At 60.3% G+C, this 13,689-nt stretch overlaps 1 protein-coding gene across 1 annotated transcript; it reads left to right on the forward strand.

The window, feature by feature from the left end:
• The first annotated feature begins 5,278 nt into the window (after positions 1-5,278).
• REN (renin) lies at positions 5,279-10,030 on the forward strand. The gene is made up of 10 exons (XM_026077250.1): positions 5,279-5,379; positions 6,253-6,409; positions 6,831-6,954; positions 7,244-7,362; positions 7,536-7,732; positions 8,215-8,223; positions 8,540-8,662; positions 9,217-9,361; positions 9,469-9,567; positions 9,869-10,030. Exons 1-10 carry the CDS (start codon positions 5,279-5,281, stop codon positions 10,028-10,030), a joined length of 1,236 nt encoding a protein of 411 aa, XP_025933035.1.
• Positions 10,031-13,689: the final 3,659 nt, after the last annotated feature.

Consider the following 13,689-nt stretch of genomic DNA (forward strand, 5'->3'; position numbering starts at 1 on the left):
GAACATTATTGGCCAGGACTTGCTTTTCCTATAGCCCCATTCCCTGCTCAAGGATGGGAGGTGGAGGAAGAGGAGTTTGGGTTTGCAGGCTGGATGCGTAGCAGGTAACGTGTGCCCGAGCTCGGGCGAGTGACACCGGCTGTAGGCGCCGGGCAGCTCTCCTGGGGCTCCACCAGCAGGAGCATCTTGCACGTCCGCTGCCTCTCCTGAAGCCTGACTCCTCCGCGAAGGTGGGCAGGGGGAGCTGGGCCGGCTGCCCACCCATGACCCAGAAGCTCTTTGCAAGGCAGGCGGCACTGGGGCAAAGCCCGAGGAGGAAAGGAGCAGCAGGGCCGTGCTGGTGAAGCAACGCCACCAGCTCCTCAGGTCCTGCGTGTCTGCATCGCTCCGGGGAGGTCCGCGGAGAGCTGCAGCTCTGTCCCAGAGCAGGAGCCAGCCCCATCAACTCGCGTTCAAATTTGCACAAGCTAAATGGATATGAGCCAGGTTTCTACACGTGCATGGGAAGCTGGGTGCAAGCATAAGTTTAATTAAAGCAGGGCAGTTACATCAAAGTTGGTCCCTGTGCGGATACCCTTCTTAAATTGCAAGAATTAATTATTGCGTTTGAGTTAAACCTGCTCCCTCCTGATTGAAGCACAGCCTAAATAAGCTGATTGCTGTGCCTGTTGGCACTAGGAAGACATTGCACCAGTGCCTCCGCTGAGGTTTGCTGTTAGTTTGCTTCAGGTGGAAGCAGATCTTTCACAGAACGAGCTCTCCAGGAGGCATAAATGAGGGCTGCTCCCTTGTGGCTGGTTCCAAGGGGCTGCAGGTTGCAGAGGAGGCTCTCAAGAGGAAATGCAGCTGGGAATTTTCTGGTGCAAGCTTGGTGGGGTGGGAGGAGGGTAGAGGTGGGTCCAGGCCCATGGGCATCGTGGCTGGTTTCGGCAGTAAAGCAGAGGTGCTCAGAGCAGAGGGAGAGCCAGGCAGCTGTTTGCAGAGGAAGGATGGGTGAGGAAGAGCAGGCTTGTTGTGCAGGTAAGTGAGGGCTGTGGCCTCCCTACAGCTTAGCTGGAATCCCTGTCTTTGCTTCATCTCAGCTGAAAACTTGGTTTTCTTCAAGCTTCATCTTCAGGCAGCCACCAAAAGAAAGAGGAATGGTCCTAAAGATGTCACATGCACGATAACCTGATCCCCCTACTCCCCTCTGGCATCTAGTGTGGGTGAGCTGGGGTTGTGCACCCCAACTGCTTTAAGACACTGTTACCTCACCCTGCTGAAAAAAAAACATCAAGCAAGTCCAAGTGGAGCATCGAGCTTGGGGAGCAGCAGGGCTTTATTTCTGCGGAGGCTCCCAGCATCGCTGCCGCTCAGCAGCAAACAGGGGAGCTGCTGCGGCTGCCTCTGGGCCGGAGCAGGCAGAAGGGAGCTGGGCCAGGCGCCGGCCCGTGTTCCTGAAGCTTGTTGTAGGGGAAGGTTTTTCYCTCTGGTTCCGTAAATTGCTATTTCAATGTGCCCTGCTGGAGCAGTTTGGGTTTTAAGAAAACACTTTGGTTGAAGCCCTGGCTCTGCTGACGTCAATGGTCAAATTCCCCCTGGTGTCAGTGCGATCCAGATTCTCCTGCGAGTCCTTCCCAAAAACTGCTTCTAYGCTCAAGCTTTTCCGTCACTTGGAACAAAGATCCTCACCAGCCCCACGTGATTTTTTCGGCAACAAACTTGCAGTATAGAAAAGTATGTGAAGTGCGTGTGTTGCTGAGTGGGAAAGATTGAAATATATCTACGTTTTGTACCATTTTTCAAAGGTCCCTCAGGAAAAAGGCTATTCGGTAAAACTTCCTAATGACCTTGCTAGGGAGGGACTGTTCCAAGTACTTTGTATTCCAAATTTAAGAGTTACACTTGTTCAGATCAGCCCAGCATTACAGGAGCAAGCCTATCTTGCAGGAAAGCACTTTTTTCTCCTTGGAAAGTGCTTTTTTTCTTGAAATCATTCTTAGCCTGATCATTTGATTCCTTGAAAGCCGATAGGAAATAAGTTAAGAGCGTGTTGCCATGTTATTTCCAGATGAGATCTTTATAGGTACATAACCATGTGAAACACCAGCCCTTCGCAGTGAACCACAGCAGGTTTCCAACAACAGCGCACAAATCAGCCCGGGGAAATTGCAGCCTTGCTTGATGGCCTGGTACCTTAGCTCACTGCCAGTGCTCGGGGCGAGTGTCACTTCTGTTAGCAGAAGTCATGGATGCTTCAAGGCTGGATGGGACAAATTAAAGCATCCTCCCTGCTGATAAAATATGCCGGAGATGGTCTGTGGGACTACTGGTTATTTATTTGTAGCTGCTGAGGGTCTCTGGGACCGGGGGGTATCTCGGCTGTGCTCGCGAGCCTCCTGCCCCACCAGCCCCAGCCTGGCTCGCCGCAGAGCGGTGCCATCCGCGCTCTTTCCTTCCTCCGTGCCCCCGGTTCCCGCACCCCGGGCACAAGCGCACCTTTGGCTAGTTATTTAAAGCCCTGTGTCAGGTCTCTTCAATTCTGTTCCCATGCACCAGCTGCTAATCTCTGCTCGCTGCTGGCGGAGGTGATTAAAAAATGCATGGCAGGGTCTCGAGAAGCCTTCGAGCAGCTGCTCCTGCAGCTGCAGGAATGGGCGAGGAGGGCAGAGGAGACGGTGCTGAGAGAGCGCACTGCTCCGGTAAGTCATTTTTCCCTGTTACACCTCAATCCAAGGGGCTGCAGCGCTGTCTCTTTGCAGGGAAGGGCTGTTGTCCTCGGGGGCTGTGAGCCCTGGGGTTTTTCCCAGCCGATTCCTGCTCCACCACTGGCCCTGCAAGAGATGAGTGTCTGTCCACCTGCCCCTCCGAGGGGGAGCTGCTCCGCAGGCGCTGCCATTTCCATCGGACGTGCCCTGGGCTCTCACAGATGTGCCTCCCCCTTCCCCAGGTTAAAGGGGAGCTGGAAACGCCGGAGCCCCACAGTCCCGCGGCCCGGGAGCACCTTCCCCGGCTGACATGGCCCCTCTTCCCTGAAGTCACGCTGCAGCTCCCGGCCTCTCCTTTAGGAAACTCGGCTCTGCAAAGTAAACAGAGCCCGCGGGATGCCCTGGGAGGGGATTTATGTCTGGTGGCCGCTCGCCAGGCACTTTCTCATGTTGCTGCCGCTCCCAGGCGCAGCCCCGAAGCGCGGCCCGGGCCGGACTCCTGCCTCCTGACCCCTGCGCCCCGGTGCAACCTGCGCCCGGGGCACCAGGCTCCCCCGAGTGACGCAGTCCGGGGCCGGCGGCAGCGGGACCCTGCGTGGGAAAAGACGTCAGGGGAGCCGGGCCCTGACCCCGCGGAGCAAACCCCGGCGGGACGGGGGCTGGACCCGGCTGGCGCAGGAGGGGGCCGGGATGCTCTGGCACAGAGCAGCCCTGCCGACCAGGGCTGAGCCTCGGTGCCCCCCGGGCACCCGCTTGGGCTCAGCCCCCCCCCCCCAGCTCCAAACGCTGCAGAAACCCCGCGTGGGAGGAAGGCTCTCGAGCCCTGGGTTGGAGGGGACCCGTCTAGCTCCGGGGGAGCCCCCAGCCTCCGGCAGCCCCTTGGCACCGGTACCCGCTGGACAAGGGTGACGGTGGTGCCCTGAATAAACACCGTCTGCAACAGGAGCACGTCAGCGCGCTCGGGTAGCCGGGCGTTTCGAGGCAGGGGCTGTTATGTAAGCTGKCTTCTTCCGAGAACATTTTTATTGCCATCACGGTAATTTCCCATCGAGGTTCCCCAGGATCGAGCGTTTGGCTCGGAGCCATGGGACCCGATCCAGCACTGACCGGGTGCTGTGCCAGGACCTGCAGCCCTGGTGAGTGCAGGAACCCTCCGTGCACCGGGGTGGGAGCCAAGCAGCAGAGCCCATCCTTGGCCAGTCCAACCCCCCCGGGGGGGGGGGACCAGCAATGCACCTGTAGTAATGAGTCCTCGGAGCCCAAGCTGGCATTTTGCAAGCAGATCGGGTGCCCTCCTGGTAACATGTGGCCTGCAGGTTCCCTTCAGTGCATGCCCTGGTCTTACGCTAAGTAAGAGGCAGACTTGAGCCTTGTTAACAGGCTCCATCCACCTTTGCCTGTGTTTCGAGTCGTGGAGGGTGCTGGGTGGGATCCCCAAGCCCCTGGGCTGGCCGCAGCCTGGGGAAGGCCCTTCAGGCTGCTGGGTTGGGGAACTCCCTGCTCCTGGCCAAGGCATCCCGTGGGAAAACCCAGGGAAGCAGCCCACCCCCCTCTGCTGCCCTCTTAAAGCTTCTCCGGAAATGCCTCCTTTTTTCCAGGAGGAGGCTGGTGGATCAGAGCTGGGAAGCAGTGCCATGGGCAAGGGGGAGTTTTCTTTCCCTTTCCAAAATGCAGAGCAGGACCAGGTGCAGCAGGTCGGGCACTGAGAGCCACGCTGGGCTACTGGGCACCTTTGCACCTTGCTTGTACAGGGCAGAGAGCAGACTGCTCTTCCTGACCACAGCGTGAATGGCCAGGCCATGGGCATCTCTACCTTGATATAATGTCATATGCAACAACTGCAATGAGTTTCGCTGTTCTCTGCACCTGGACTCTGCACTCAAGGAGACTGCGCTCACCGGCTGGTGTAACTGGGCTGGGTGGTGCTTTCCCCGCTTGCCGTGTGCTCTGTGCAGCACCTGAAAGGGCAGTGTGGTCTAGTGGTTTTGCGGTTGATATTTGTGAGGCCGAGGGGACTGCAGTAGAGTGCCAGAGCCTGCTTTTCTTGGCTCTGGGGTCTTTGGGAAAATCCGGTTCCTCTGCACCTTCTTTCCCCCACTGCAGCATGGGGCTAGTAAAGCTGTTCAGGGCCAGAGCATGCTTCAGGTCCCCGACGGAGCAAGCCCTGCTTAGACCTGAGCCATCACCGCTGTCTTCAGTGCTGCTCTTCTGATTGACACCGGCAGGCATTTGGCCTGTGCCCTGTACATGCCGTGTTAACGACGGCCTGGTGCTGACACGCAGAAATGCTATTAATTGCAAAGAGCGTGGGTTAGTGGCTCTGAGCTATTCACGGCTTCCTGTGCCAGCCGTGATCCTCAGCAGTGCCTACCTGCCGGCCTGGGCCGTGTGTCCTGCACAGGGCTCGCCGGCCCGGGCCGCCCTGGCTGTGGGCACGGGGTGCCAGCGGGCAGCGTTCTCCAGCCCTCCCCCAGCCCATGGGGAGGAGAAACCCATGCGGATGCAGAAACTCAGGCTATAAAAGCACCCTCCCCTTGGAGACACGAAGCAATCTGCTGTCGAAGGAGGAGGTGGCCCGGGGAGAGCTCGCGATGCCGGCAGGACAAAGCAGCAGGGTGCAGTGGTTTTTGGTCTTCGTGGCTGTGACCTGCGGCGCCAGCATCTTCCACTCGCCAACCCAGGGTCTGCAAAGGTAGCAGTTGTGCACGTTGCTCGTGGGCTGCAATGCACCAGGTCTTGCTGTCTCCCGTCATTTCTTGGTGCTTTGGCTGGTGCTGAGAACTGAGGACTCTCCTCCTGCAGCACCTGGGGCAGCTGCTTGCCTTCAGAGCAGCTAGAAAACACCTTTCCTTTTCCTTTTCTCCTGCTCACTAGCATCTGTGGTCTCCCTTGCTCCTCTTCCCCTCTCCCTTTGAGCACTCATGGCTTAGCAGCATCTCTGTTTCAAAAAGAAAAAGCAACGAGGCCAAGATGAAGCGCTTCCCTTGCAATCCAGAAGAGCTGAGCCCCAGGCTGGRCTCTGCTCAGCTAAACCCGATTACGGTGGCTCTGTGCTGCCGGAGCAGTAATAACCCCCTGGGGGGTATCTGCTGTGGCAGGAGCTACCTCTCCCCGCTCCCTCGGGGCCCCTTCCCTGGCTGTGTTCGGGGGAAGAGGCTGCCGCATCTGCCTGCAGGCTCCTGGAGCCGGCACCGTCTTCTCCATCCTTGAGCCTGGAGCTGCTGCAGGCTGCATCCGGCCACATCTGGACCCGGGTGCTATCGGTACCCACCGGGCAGCACTACCCCAGCCTGTGTCCCCAGGTCACCGCCACCAGCCCTGGCCGCAGCAGGATGGCTGCTCCGGAGGCCGGTGTGGCTAGCGAGGCAGGCGTAGGGCTAGCCACGGCCGCGGGAGCAGGGCCTGGCTTGGCGGCCCCCGGGGCTCGGGTGCCCGGCGGGCTGCGGCGGGGAGCTGCTGCCATCTAGAGCCACCCGGCTGGATTTCCCGCGGCAGGACTGCGCGGGGAGCGAGGGGGGTCTCCTGCGCGGAGGCCCCACGGCCCTCTCCTCCGCCCGCCCGGCAGGATCGCGCTGCGGAGGATGCCCTCCATCCGCCAGACGCTGCAGGAGATGGGCGTGAAGGTGTCGGACGTCTTCCCTGAGCTGAGGCAGAGCAAACGCCGTGGCGCGGCCGGCCCTCGGAATGGGACAGCTCCCACCGTCCTCACTAACTACCTGGACGTGAGTGTCTCCCGCGCGCGGGGCTCATCCCCAGCACGGCCCCGGTCCCCCTTGCGACCCTGCTGCGGGGCAGGGCGATGTGTCTATGCCGGCCTCCATTCCTCCTCCCCAGCCCCTTGCAGGCGCAGGTTTAGGTGTCTCGCTCCCCCATGCCCAGGAGCGACCCCTGGGCAGCAGGGATGCTCCAGTGCCCAGTGCTGCCTGTCCCCATGGATGAGCCTGGCAGTGGAGCGGCGCTTACGTCCTGCAGCCCCTTGGTCTGTGCAACCTGCCCGGGCTGACTCCAGCGCTGCCGTGGCTGGGAAGGGAGGGACGTTCCCCAGCCCCGAAATCCCAAATACCACCTCAATGGGGGGAGATGAGCCGTCTGCCGTGTGAGCTGGGCCCCTTGGTGACGCTCCCCGCGCTGTGCCTCCTCCAGACCCAGTACTTCGGCGAGATCAGCATCGGCACCCCAGCGCAGACCTTCAAGGTGGTCTTCGACACGGGCTCGGCCAACCTGTGGGTGCCGTCCCACAAGTGCTCGCCCCTGTACAGCGCCTGCGGTGAGCGCCGGGCTGCGCCGCGAGCACCCTCGGGGCCCGGGAACGGGCCTGGGGGGAGAAACGCCGTCCAGCCTCAGCCCTGCGGGTCCCTTCGTCTCCGCAGGGCTGCTCAGAGCGGGCTGACGCTGTTAAGCTTCCCGCAGCTGGGTGTCCCACTGCTCCTGTGGAGCCCCCTGATGCTGGGACACTCGTCCCGCGGCGTTGGGGTTGGGGGAGCAGGGGCCACCAGCCGGCCCTGCTGCGGCCGCCTTCCTCGCCTCCTCTTTGATGCACGTCCCCCCCTCCCCAGTTTCCCACAGCCGCTACGACTCCTCCAAATCGCGCACGTACATAGCGAACGGCACAGGGTTCGCGATCCGCTACGGGACGGGGACCGTCAAAGGCTTCCTCAGCCAGGACATCGTCATGGTGAGTGCCTGCCCCGGCTTGCAGAGCCAGAGCCACCGAGGTAAGGAGAGATGTCCACGCGCACGGCTCTGCTCCCACCTACAAGCACAGGAGTTACCCCAGAGCGGGGGGCTCTGCTGGGCATTTGCCCCCCGAGCTCCCTGCGAAGATGCTCATGCTCTTCCCCTCCGCAGGTATCAGATATCCCCATTGTCCAGGTCTTTGCCGAGGCCACGGCGCTGCCTGCCTTCCCCTTCATCTTCGCCAGGTTTGACGGGGTGCTGGGCATGGGCTACCCCAGCCAGGCCATCGACGGCATCACCCCCGTCTTCGACCGGATCCTCTCCCAGCAGATCCTCAAGGAGGATGTGTTTTCCGTCTACTACAACCGGTGGGTCCCGCGGGGAGCAGGCGCCCGGGCTGGGGAGGGTGTTTGTCCTGCCAGGCGTGGGTGTTGCAAGCACTGGTGCTGAATTTGCAGCTCAGCCGGCGCTGCAGGGGCCAGTGGGAGCGGAGGTGGGTGAGGGCATGGGCACCACTCATGGAGGGTGCCTGGAGGAGCTGGGGTGGCACAAGGCAGAGCAAGAGATGGAGCAGAGCGGATGTTCACCCAAAGCTGCCCGGCAGAGTTCCCAACACCGGGAACGGCTGCTTCCAGCTAGTTTGTTGCTGTCGAATCGTGCAAAGTCTCTAGCTTTGCTAGCAGTGCTGGATCATCGCAGCTGGGAGCGAATTCAGTGCTCCAGCTAAGGGCAAAATATGTAAATAAATGAAAAATCATCAATGGGACGAAGCCACAGCCTCGTCCGGGCGCCGCGTGGGTCCGCAGCCGCCCTCCGCTCACAGGCTCACGGCGCATCTCTCTCTTTGCAGAGCTTCCAAGTAAGAAGATGGAAAGCGCGAGTGCTCTCAGGACGGTGCCCCACTAACAGTCCCCTGCGCGCCCGGGCCCCAGCCGGGTGCTGCTTCCTATGAGCTCCCGGGACCCTCTGCCCGCCACCTGCCTGGGCACGGGGAACCTGCACGGAGCGGCTCGGGGACCGCGGCGCAGCCCTTTCTCCCGGCGCCTTCCCACCTCCGTGCACTAACCCCGCGTCTCTCCCGCTGCGCCTCGCGCTCTGCCGCCGCTAACCGGGTCAGCAAGGCTCGGGGACGGATGGGGGCTGCGGGGGAAACCACGCCGTGCTTTGCCTCCCAGGAACTCCCCTCTGAAACCTGGCGGGGAAATCATCCTTGGGGGAAGCGACCCAGCCTACTACACCGGGGACTTCCACTACGTGAGCGTCAGCAAGAGCGGATACTGGCAGATCAGCATGAAGGGGTGAGACGGGGAACCGGCCGCCTGGGCACCGTGCGGGCTCRGCGCTGCCCGCATCCCCGGGCATGCTGGGGCCGGCTGGGAAAAGCCCGCCGGCTGCGCGGGAAGGGGGGCAACGYGGTCTGCGGAGGCTGGCATTCGCTTGGAAGGTTCCTACGGCACGTGGCTGCTCCCGAGGAGCCGCGGTACCCGCCGGGGAGCGCGRAGGGGGTGGCACCGTGGGCCGATTTCATTGGGAAGCAGCAGGGGAAGAGTTTAACCCCCTTTAGTCCCRCAGAAGTAGCGTGAGGCACTGAAACAGCTCTGCTTTGTGTTTTTTAAGGCACATGATTAAGCTTAGCTTTCACATCCGAGAAGCTTTTCAGGGAGCGTTCCCGGTGCCCCGGAGACACCGGGATCGGCACGTGCTCGGCTTGGCCGGCGTTCCCCCAGCTGGCCGGGCTGAGCCACCAAAGCTGCGGCGTGCTTGCCGGTGGGCACGCGTGCTCCCGGCACGGCACCGGCCCTCCGGGAGCCCTGCCGTGCTGCCGTGCCACCCCGCTTCCCTCCCGCTCCAGGGTGTCCATAGGGGCTGAAACCTTATTCTGCAAAGAAGGCTGCTCGGTGGCTATCGACACGGGAGCGTCCTACATCACCGGCCCGGCTGGCCCCGTGTCCGTGCTGATGAAAGCCATCGGGGCGGCCGAGATGGCCGAGGGAGAGGTGAGCAAACCCGCGTCCCTGCTGCACTCCTCCTTCCCAGCTGCCCTCGCCCCGGCTGCTCCTGCGCCCAGCGGACGCGGCTCAGCTCTGTCTCCTTCCTCCCGCAGTTCGTTGTCGACTGTGACAAAGTGCCGCAGCTGCCCAACATCTCCTTCCACCTGGGGGGGAAGGCCTACGGGCTCAGCGGCTCAGCCTACGTCCTCCGGGTAAGCAGGCGTCCTGCCGTGTGCCGCGGACCTCCCTGCGCGGCTGCAACGTGCCCCAGCACGGTGCTTCTCCTTCCCAAAGCCCTCCCGCTCTGCAGCGGTGTCCGGATAAGCCCCAGCTTTATCGGGTGGTTGCAGGGAGGGTTGGGATGAGCAGCAAAGCACCGAGAGAGGTAGGGCTCCGGCTTCCCGGAGAGAGGGAGGTCGGGGTCAAGCAGAAGGTGTTTCTCCAAGTGACCCTTCATCAGCTGCTCGGCAGGAGCGGAAATCTCCCTACCGCATGATCTCCTCCTCTTCGCAGCAATCCCAGTACGGGGAGGACGTCTGCGTCGTGGCTTTCTCGGGTCTGGACATCCCACCCCCGGCCGGCCCCCTCTGGATCCTGGGAGCCAGCTTCATCGGGCACTACTACACCAAGTTCGACCGGCGCAACAACCGCATCGGCTTTGCCACGGCCCTCTGACGGCGAGGGGGGACGGGGCAGAGGGAGGCAGCCAGCTCGGAGGCAAGCGTACCGCCGAGAAGAAGCATCTTGAAGCGCGAATGAGAACAGCGTTGCTTTRAAACACAGCCACCTCCTCTCTGTATTGAAGCAACGGCAAAGCCTCTCCTTCTCCCACTCCCAAACCCCCGCTCTGCTTTGCGAGAGTCTCTGCTTCTGGGGGGAGCAGAGCCTGAAATGCTTTTTCTACCAAGCATGTTCAGCGTGGAGATCAAAGCGAGATCACGTGTCTGGAGTGGCAGCTCCAGAGATTTCAGGGTGATGTGCAATAGTACAACTAGCGTGCGGCAAAGCCAGCGGTGCTTGCAGGTTGCAGATGTACTGAGCAGTGACGATTTGTCACAGTCCGCGTTACTCTTTGAGTGGGAGAAAAATAATCTGGCTGTATTTAATGACAGTTTGAGCTGGTGTTAACCCTATCCCTCTCCATGACTTAGCATTAAACAAAACCTCAAAGTAACAGGCTGCTGAATTGATGCTTGTTCTTGCGGAGGAGAGAGAAATGGGACAGACTTTTAAGAGAATTGGGAAACAAGCATTCCTTTATTAGGATTCACTGTAGCAGACGCTGCTTTTATATCATTCCCTGTACAAGAGTGAGACACTCTCCCAGCTAGTGCCAGTGCATCTACATGTAAGCAAATTGGGGTTGTTTTGATGATATGATAAACCTCCTTTCTTGTGTGTCCATGCTGCAGCCCTCTTTAGAAGATGTGATCAGCCCTAAGAGCTTGATGGCAAATGAAGCTAGAGAAGCTCCCACCCAGGGCTGAGTCATAGTAACATCACACGTGCTCCTAGCCCACCTCAAGGTAAAGGAAAAGACATCCTGCTCCACTGGTGCTTTGCACCTTGCCCCAAAGCCTGCAGCGCGAGCCAGGAGGAGAAAACTGAAGCCGCTGAGGATGCTCCCTCGCTGCTCCGGGTGCCTTGGGTTAATCCACATCCTGCATTTGCTGGAAGCTGCTGTGCAACCCCAGTGCGGCTGCTTGCCGGGTGCTCCAGGAGCAGCCAGCCCTGCTGCCCTGGCCCTGGCGCAGACCCCGGGTGAGCGTGCAGGGGTGGCCAGGGCAGCAAGGCTGGGCTTTGCCTGCTTGCCCAGGTTCTCTCTTGCCCTGGTTGGAAGCAGGATCCTAGCACCACCTGGACCTGGGAAAGGGGGTATCTACATTTCAGCTCTCTCGGGTAGAGGCTCTGGGCAGCACCAACACCGAGGAGCTTCTGTGTGCCCCAGGTCATGCCCCAGTCCAAACAGCAGACAAGCCTTTTTGTGGGAGGTGAACGGCTGCAAGCAGTATCTGTGCCTCAAACTGCTTTCCCCCAGGAGGCAAACGGGAGAGTTGTTCCTGCATGGGATACCCCTGCCTGGGGGGCTGTACATCTGCTTTACGGCTCTTTGGGGAGGGGAAGGCGCCTGCGTGTCTGATTAAGGGTAGCTGCCTTTGCCCCACCACGAAGGCAGCTCTTGCTGCCCCAGTGCCTGGATTTGTTTTCCTTGCCCTGTCGGCTCAAGATAACAACCAGGGGCTTGTCTCCGCGCTGGCCGCGTGCGGCGATACGCAGCAGGCGCGTGCTGGAGCCGGGAGCGCCCGTGCAGGCTGGCCCAGCAGGAGGGGCAGGCTGGCGCTCCGCTCCGGCCGCTGACGTTTCAAGCTATGCGGGAGCGCTGCGGTGGCTCGAGTTACAGCGCGTCTGCTGCTAATCCCAGAGCTCCACGATGCCGAGTGGTTTGCAACGTGCTCTCGCCTCCAGTTTGACCAGCTCGTGTGGCGCGACTGCCGTGGTTCACAGCCGCAGCAGAGCCCTGGGAAACGTGCCTGCAAAGCAAAGCACGTTTGGGCTTCTGGAGCAGAGCCTGGAGCAAGCCACCATCTGAGTGCAATTGCTTTGCAGAAGCTTCTCGCTCTCATTTCTGCCACCGGCAACTACTGCTGATGAATTCCCAGTGCTGCCCGGAGCACAGGCTGCAATGATTTTTTTGGGAGCGTGATGCTCCTTTAAGCACAGAAATGGCTGCTGCTGTGTGACCTTTCCTGCCAGGTAGGCAGCGGCCTCGGCACCCGCTCGCCAGCCCTCCCTCCCCGCGAGGCACCTCGTCCCCTTCCCTGCCATGCAGAGCAGCAACATCAGCTTGCATGGAGAGGATGTGGCCAGGCGGATGTTTGTCCCCGGTGGGAGGGTAGCAGCCTCTGTGGCTGTACAGCCTAGCTCGAGCATTTAAACCTCCTAACTTCAGCACCCACAACCCCAGGCTTCCAGGGCTGGCAAACTCAAGCCACCCGATGGTGTTGTTTCAATCACTGCCTGCAGACACTGATCCATTGCTCCCGCGGCAGCAGCAAGGAGAACAGGTAGCGGCACGCACATGCTGTTGCAAGCACCGCTTGGGGCCTGGCGGTGGAGGGAAGGGGCCCCAGAGGTCAGCGCATCTCTCACTTTCACCCAGCGCTTCCTGCGCGCACTTGTGTACCCTCCGTACATCTGCTCGCGAGCACAGGAAATCCCCGGGGCTGGGAACTGTCAGCCCCTGAAGGCAGCGCACGGGAGGGAGGCAGAGCCGCAGGGGGAGCTCCAGCGAGGGGGGGACACACACGGGGCATCTTCTGAGCTGCAGCCTCTGCGTAACCTTTTCGCTGCACAGAGATGCTGGCAAGCTTCTCCGTTTCCTTCCTACAGCAGGGAAACTCTCTGCCTGAAAATAACTGGGCCTTCTCTGCCCTATTCCACACTGCAAAGGCTCTAGTCTGGAGAAGACACAAGTGGATCTGAGCTTGGAAAAGCACACAGGTGACTTAAACATGATGGCTTCTGCCTATGGCTCTTAGCTGGAAAACGGTCGGAGTAGGATGTTTCTTGGATCCAGTTCTGTTCCCATTCAGCACAGTTGTTCGGAGCAGCAGGAACAAAAAATGCCTGGGCTGCTGCGGTGCTGTCCTTGGGCCCCTTAAGCCAGCCTATTAACACCTCTAATAGCCTTTGCCAGGGCAATTTCCCGCTTCCTGCTGTGCAGTTCTGGCTCCAAGGCACTGCTAACCTGCAACTGCCCTGTATTAACACTTCTGATTGTTATGGCCGAGCAATTAGGCCACACTCAGCCCAGCAAAGCGGCCGGAGCAATTATGACCATCCTATTAAAACTAAAACTGACAGAGCTTGTTCTATATATAGAAACACAGGGAACAGACTGCTTTATTTTTTCCCCTTCCTTAAACGATTTCCCCCAAGTCTCCATGGTCCATTTAGCTGGCTTCAGCTGCAGCCAGCTGTAAACTTTGGAGGGGGCATTCTTTGCTCCAAGCCCTGTGCAGTTGTTATTTCCTCTGATAATGAAGCCAGGCGGGAGCGGTGTCAGCGTGCTGCAGGGGGGCCTGGGGCAATAATGCTCTATCTTTAATTATCAAACCTCTCTCCATCCCGCCTGCAAACCCTCATCGATACGGTGGCCAGCGCTTAATGCGTGACAAGGTGCTGGGCCTCGGGGCAGGGCCACCTCCTCCAGGGAGGACGCGTCCCTCCTGGAGGCAGGCTCCTGCCAGGCGCGACATCCCTGTCCCACGCCAGCCTTGCCCCGCTGTCCCAGGCATCTCGTGGCCTCCTCTTCCAGTCGCCAGCCCAGCCCC

The sequence above is a fragment of the Apteryx rowi genome, unplaced genomic scaffold (assembly GCF_003343035.1).
Source record: "Apteryx rowi isolate R43461 unplaced genomic scaffold, aptRow1 scaffold_45, whole genome shotgun sequence".
NCBI lineage: Eukaryota > Metazoa > Chordata > Aves > Apterygiformes > Apterygidae > Apteryx > Apteryx rowi.

Excerpts from the sequence above, each read along its gene's own strand:
- REN (XM_026077250.1), top strand. The coding sequence starts at position 5,279 with ATGCCGGCAGGACAAAGCAGCAGGGTGCAGTGGTTTTTGGTCTTCGTG. Across the intron at positions 7,363-7,535 it reads TCAGCCAGGACATCGTCATG|GTATCAGATATCCCCATTGT; the intron begins GTGAGTGCCTGC and ends TCCCCTCCGCAG. Across the intron at positions 8,663-9,216 it reads TGGCAGATCAGCATGAAGGG|GGTGTCCATAGGGGCTGAAA; the intron begins GTGAGACGGGGA and ends CTCCCGCTCCAG.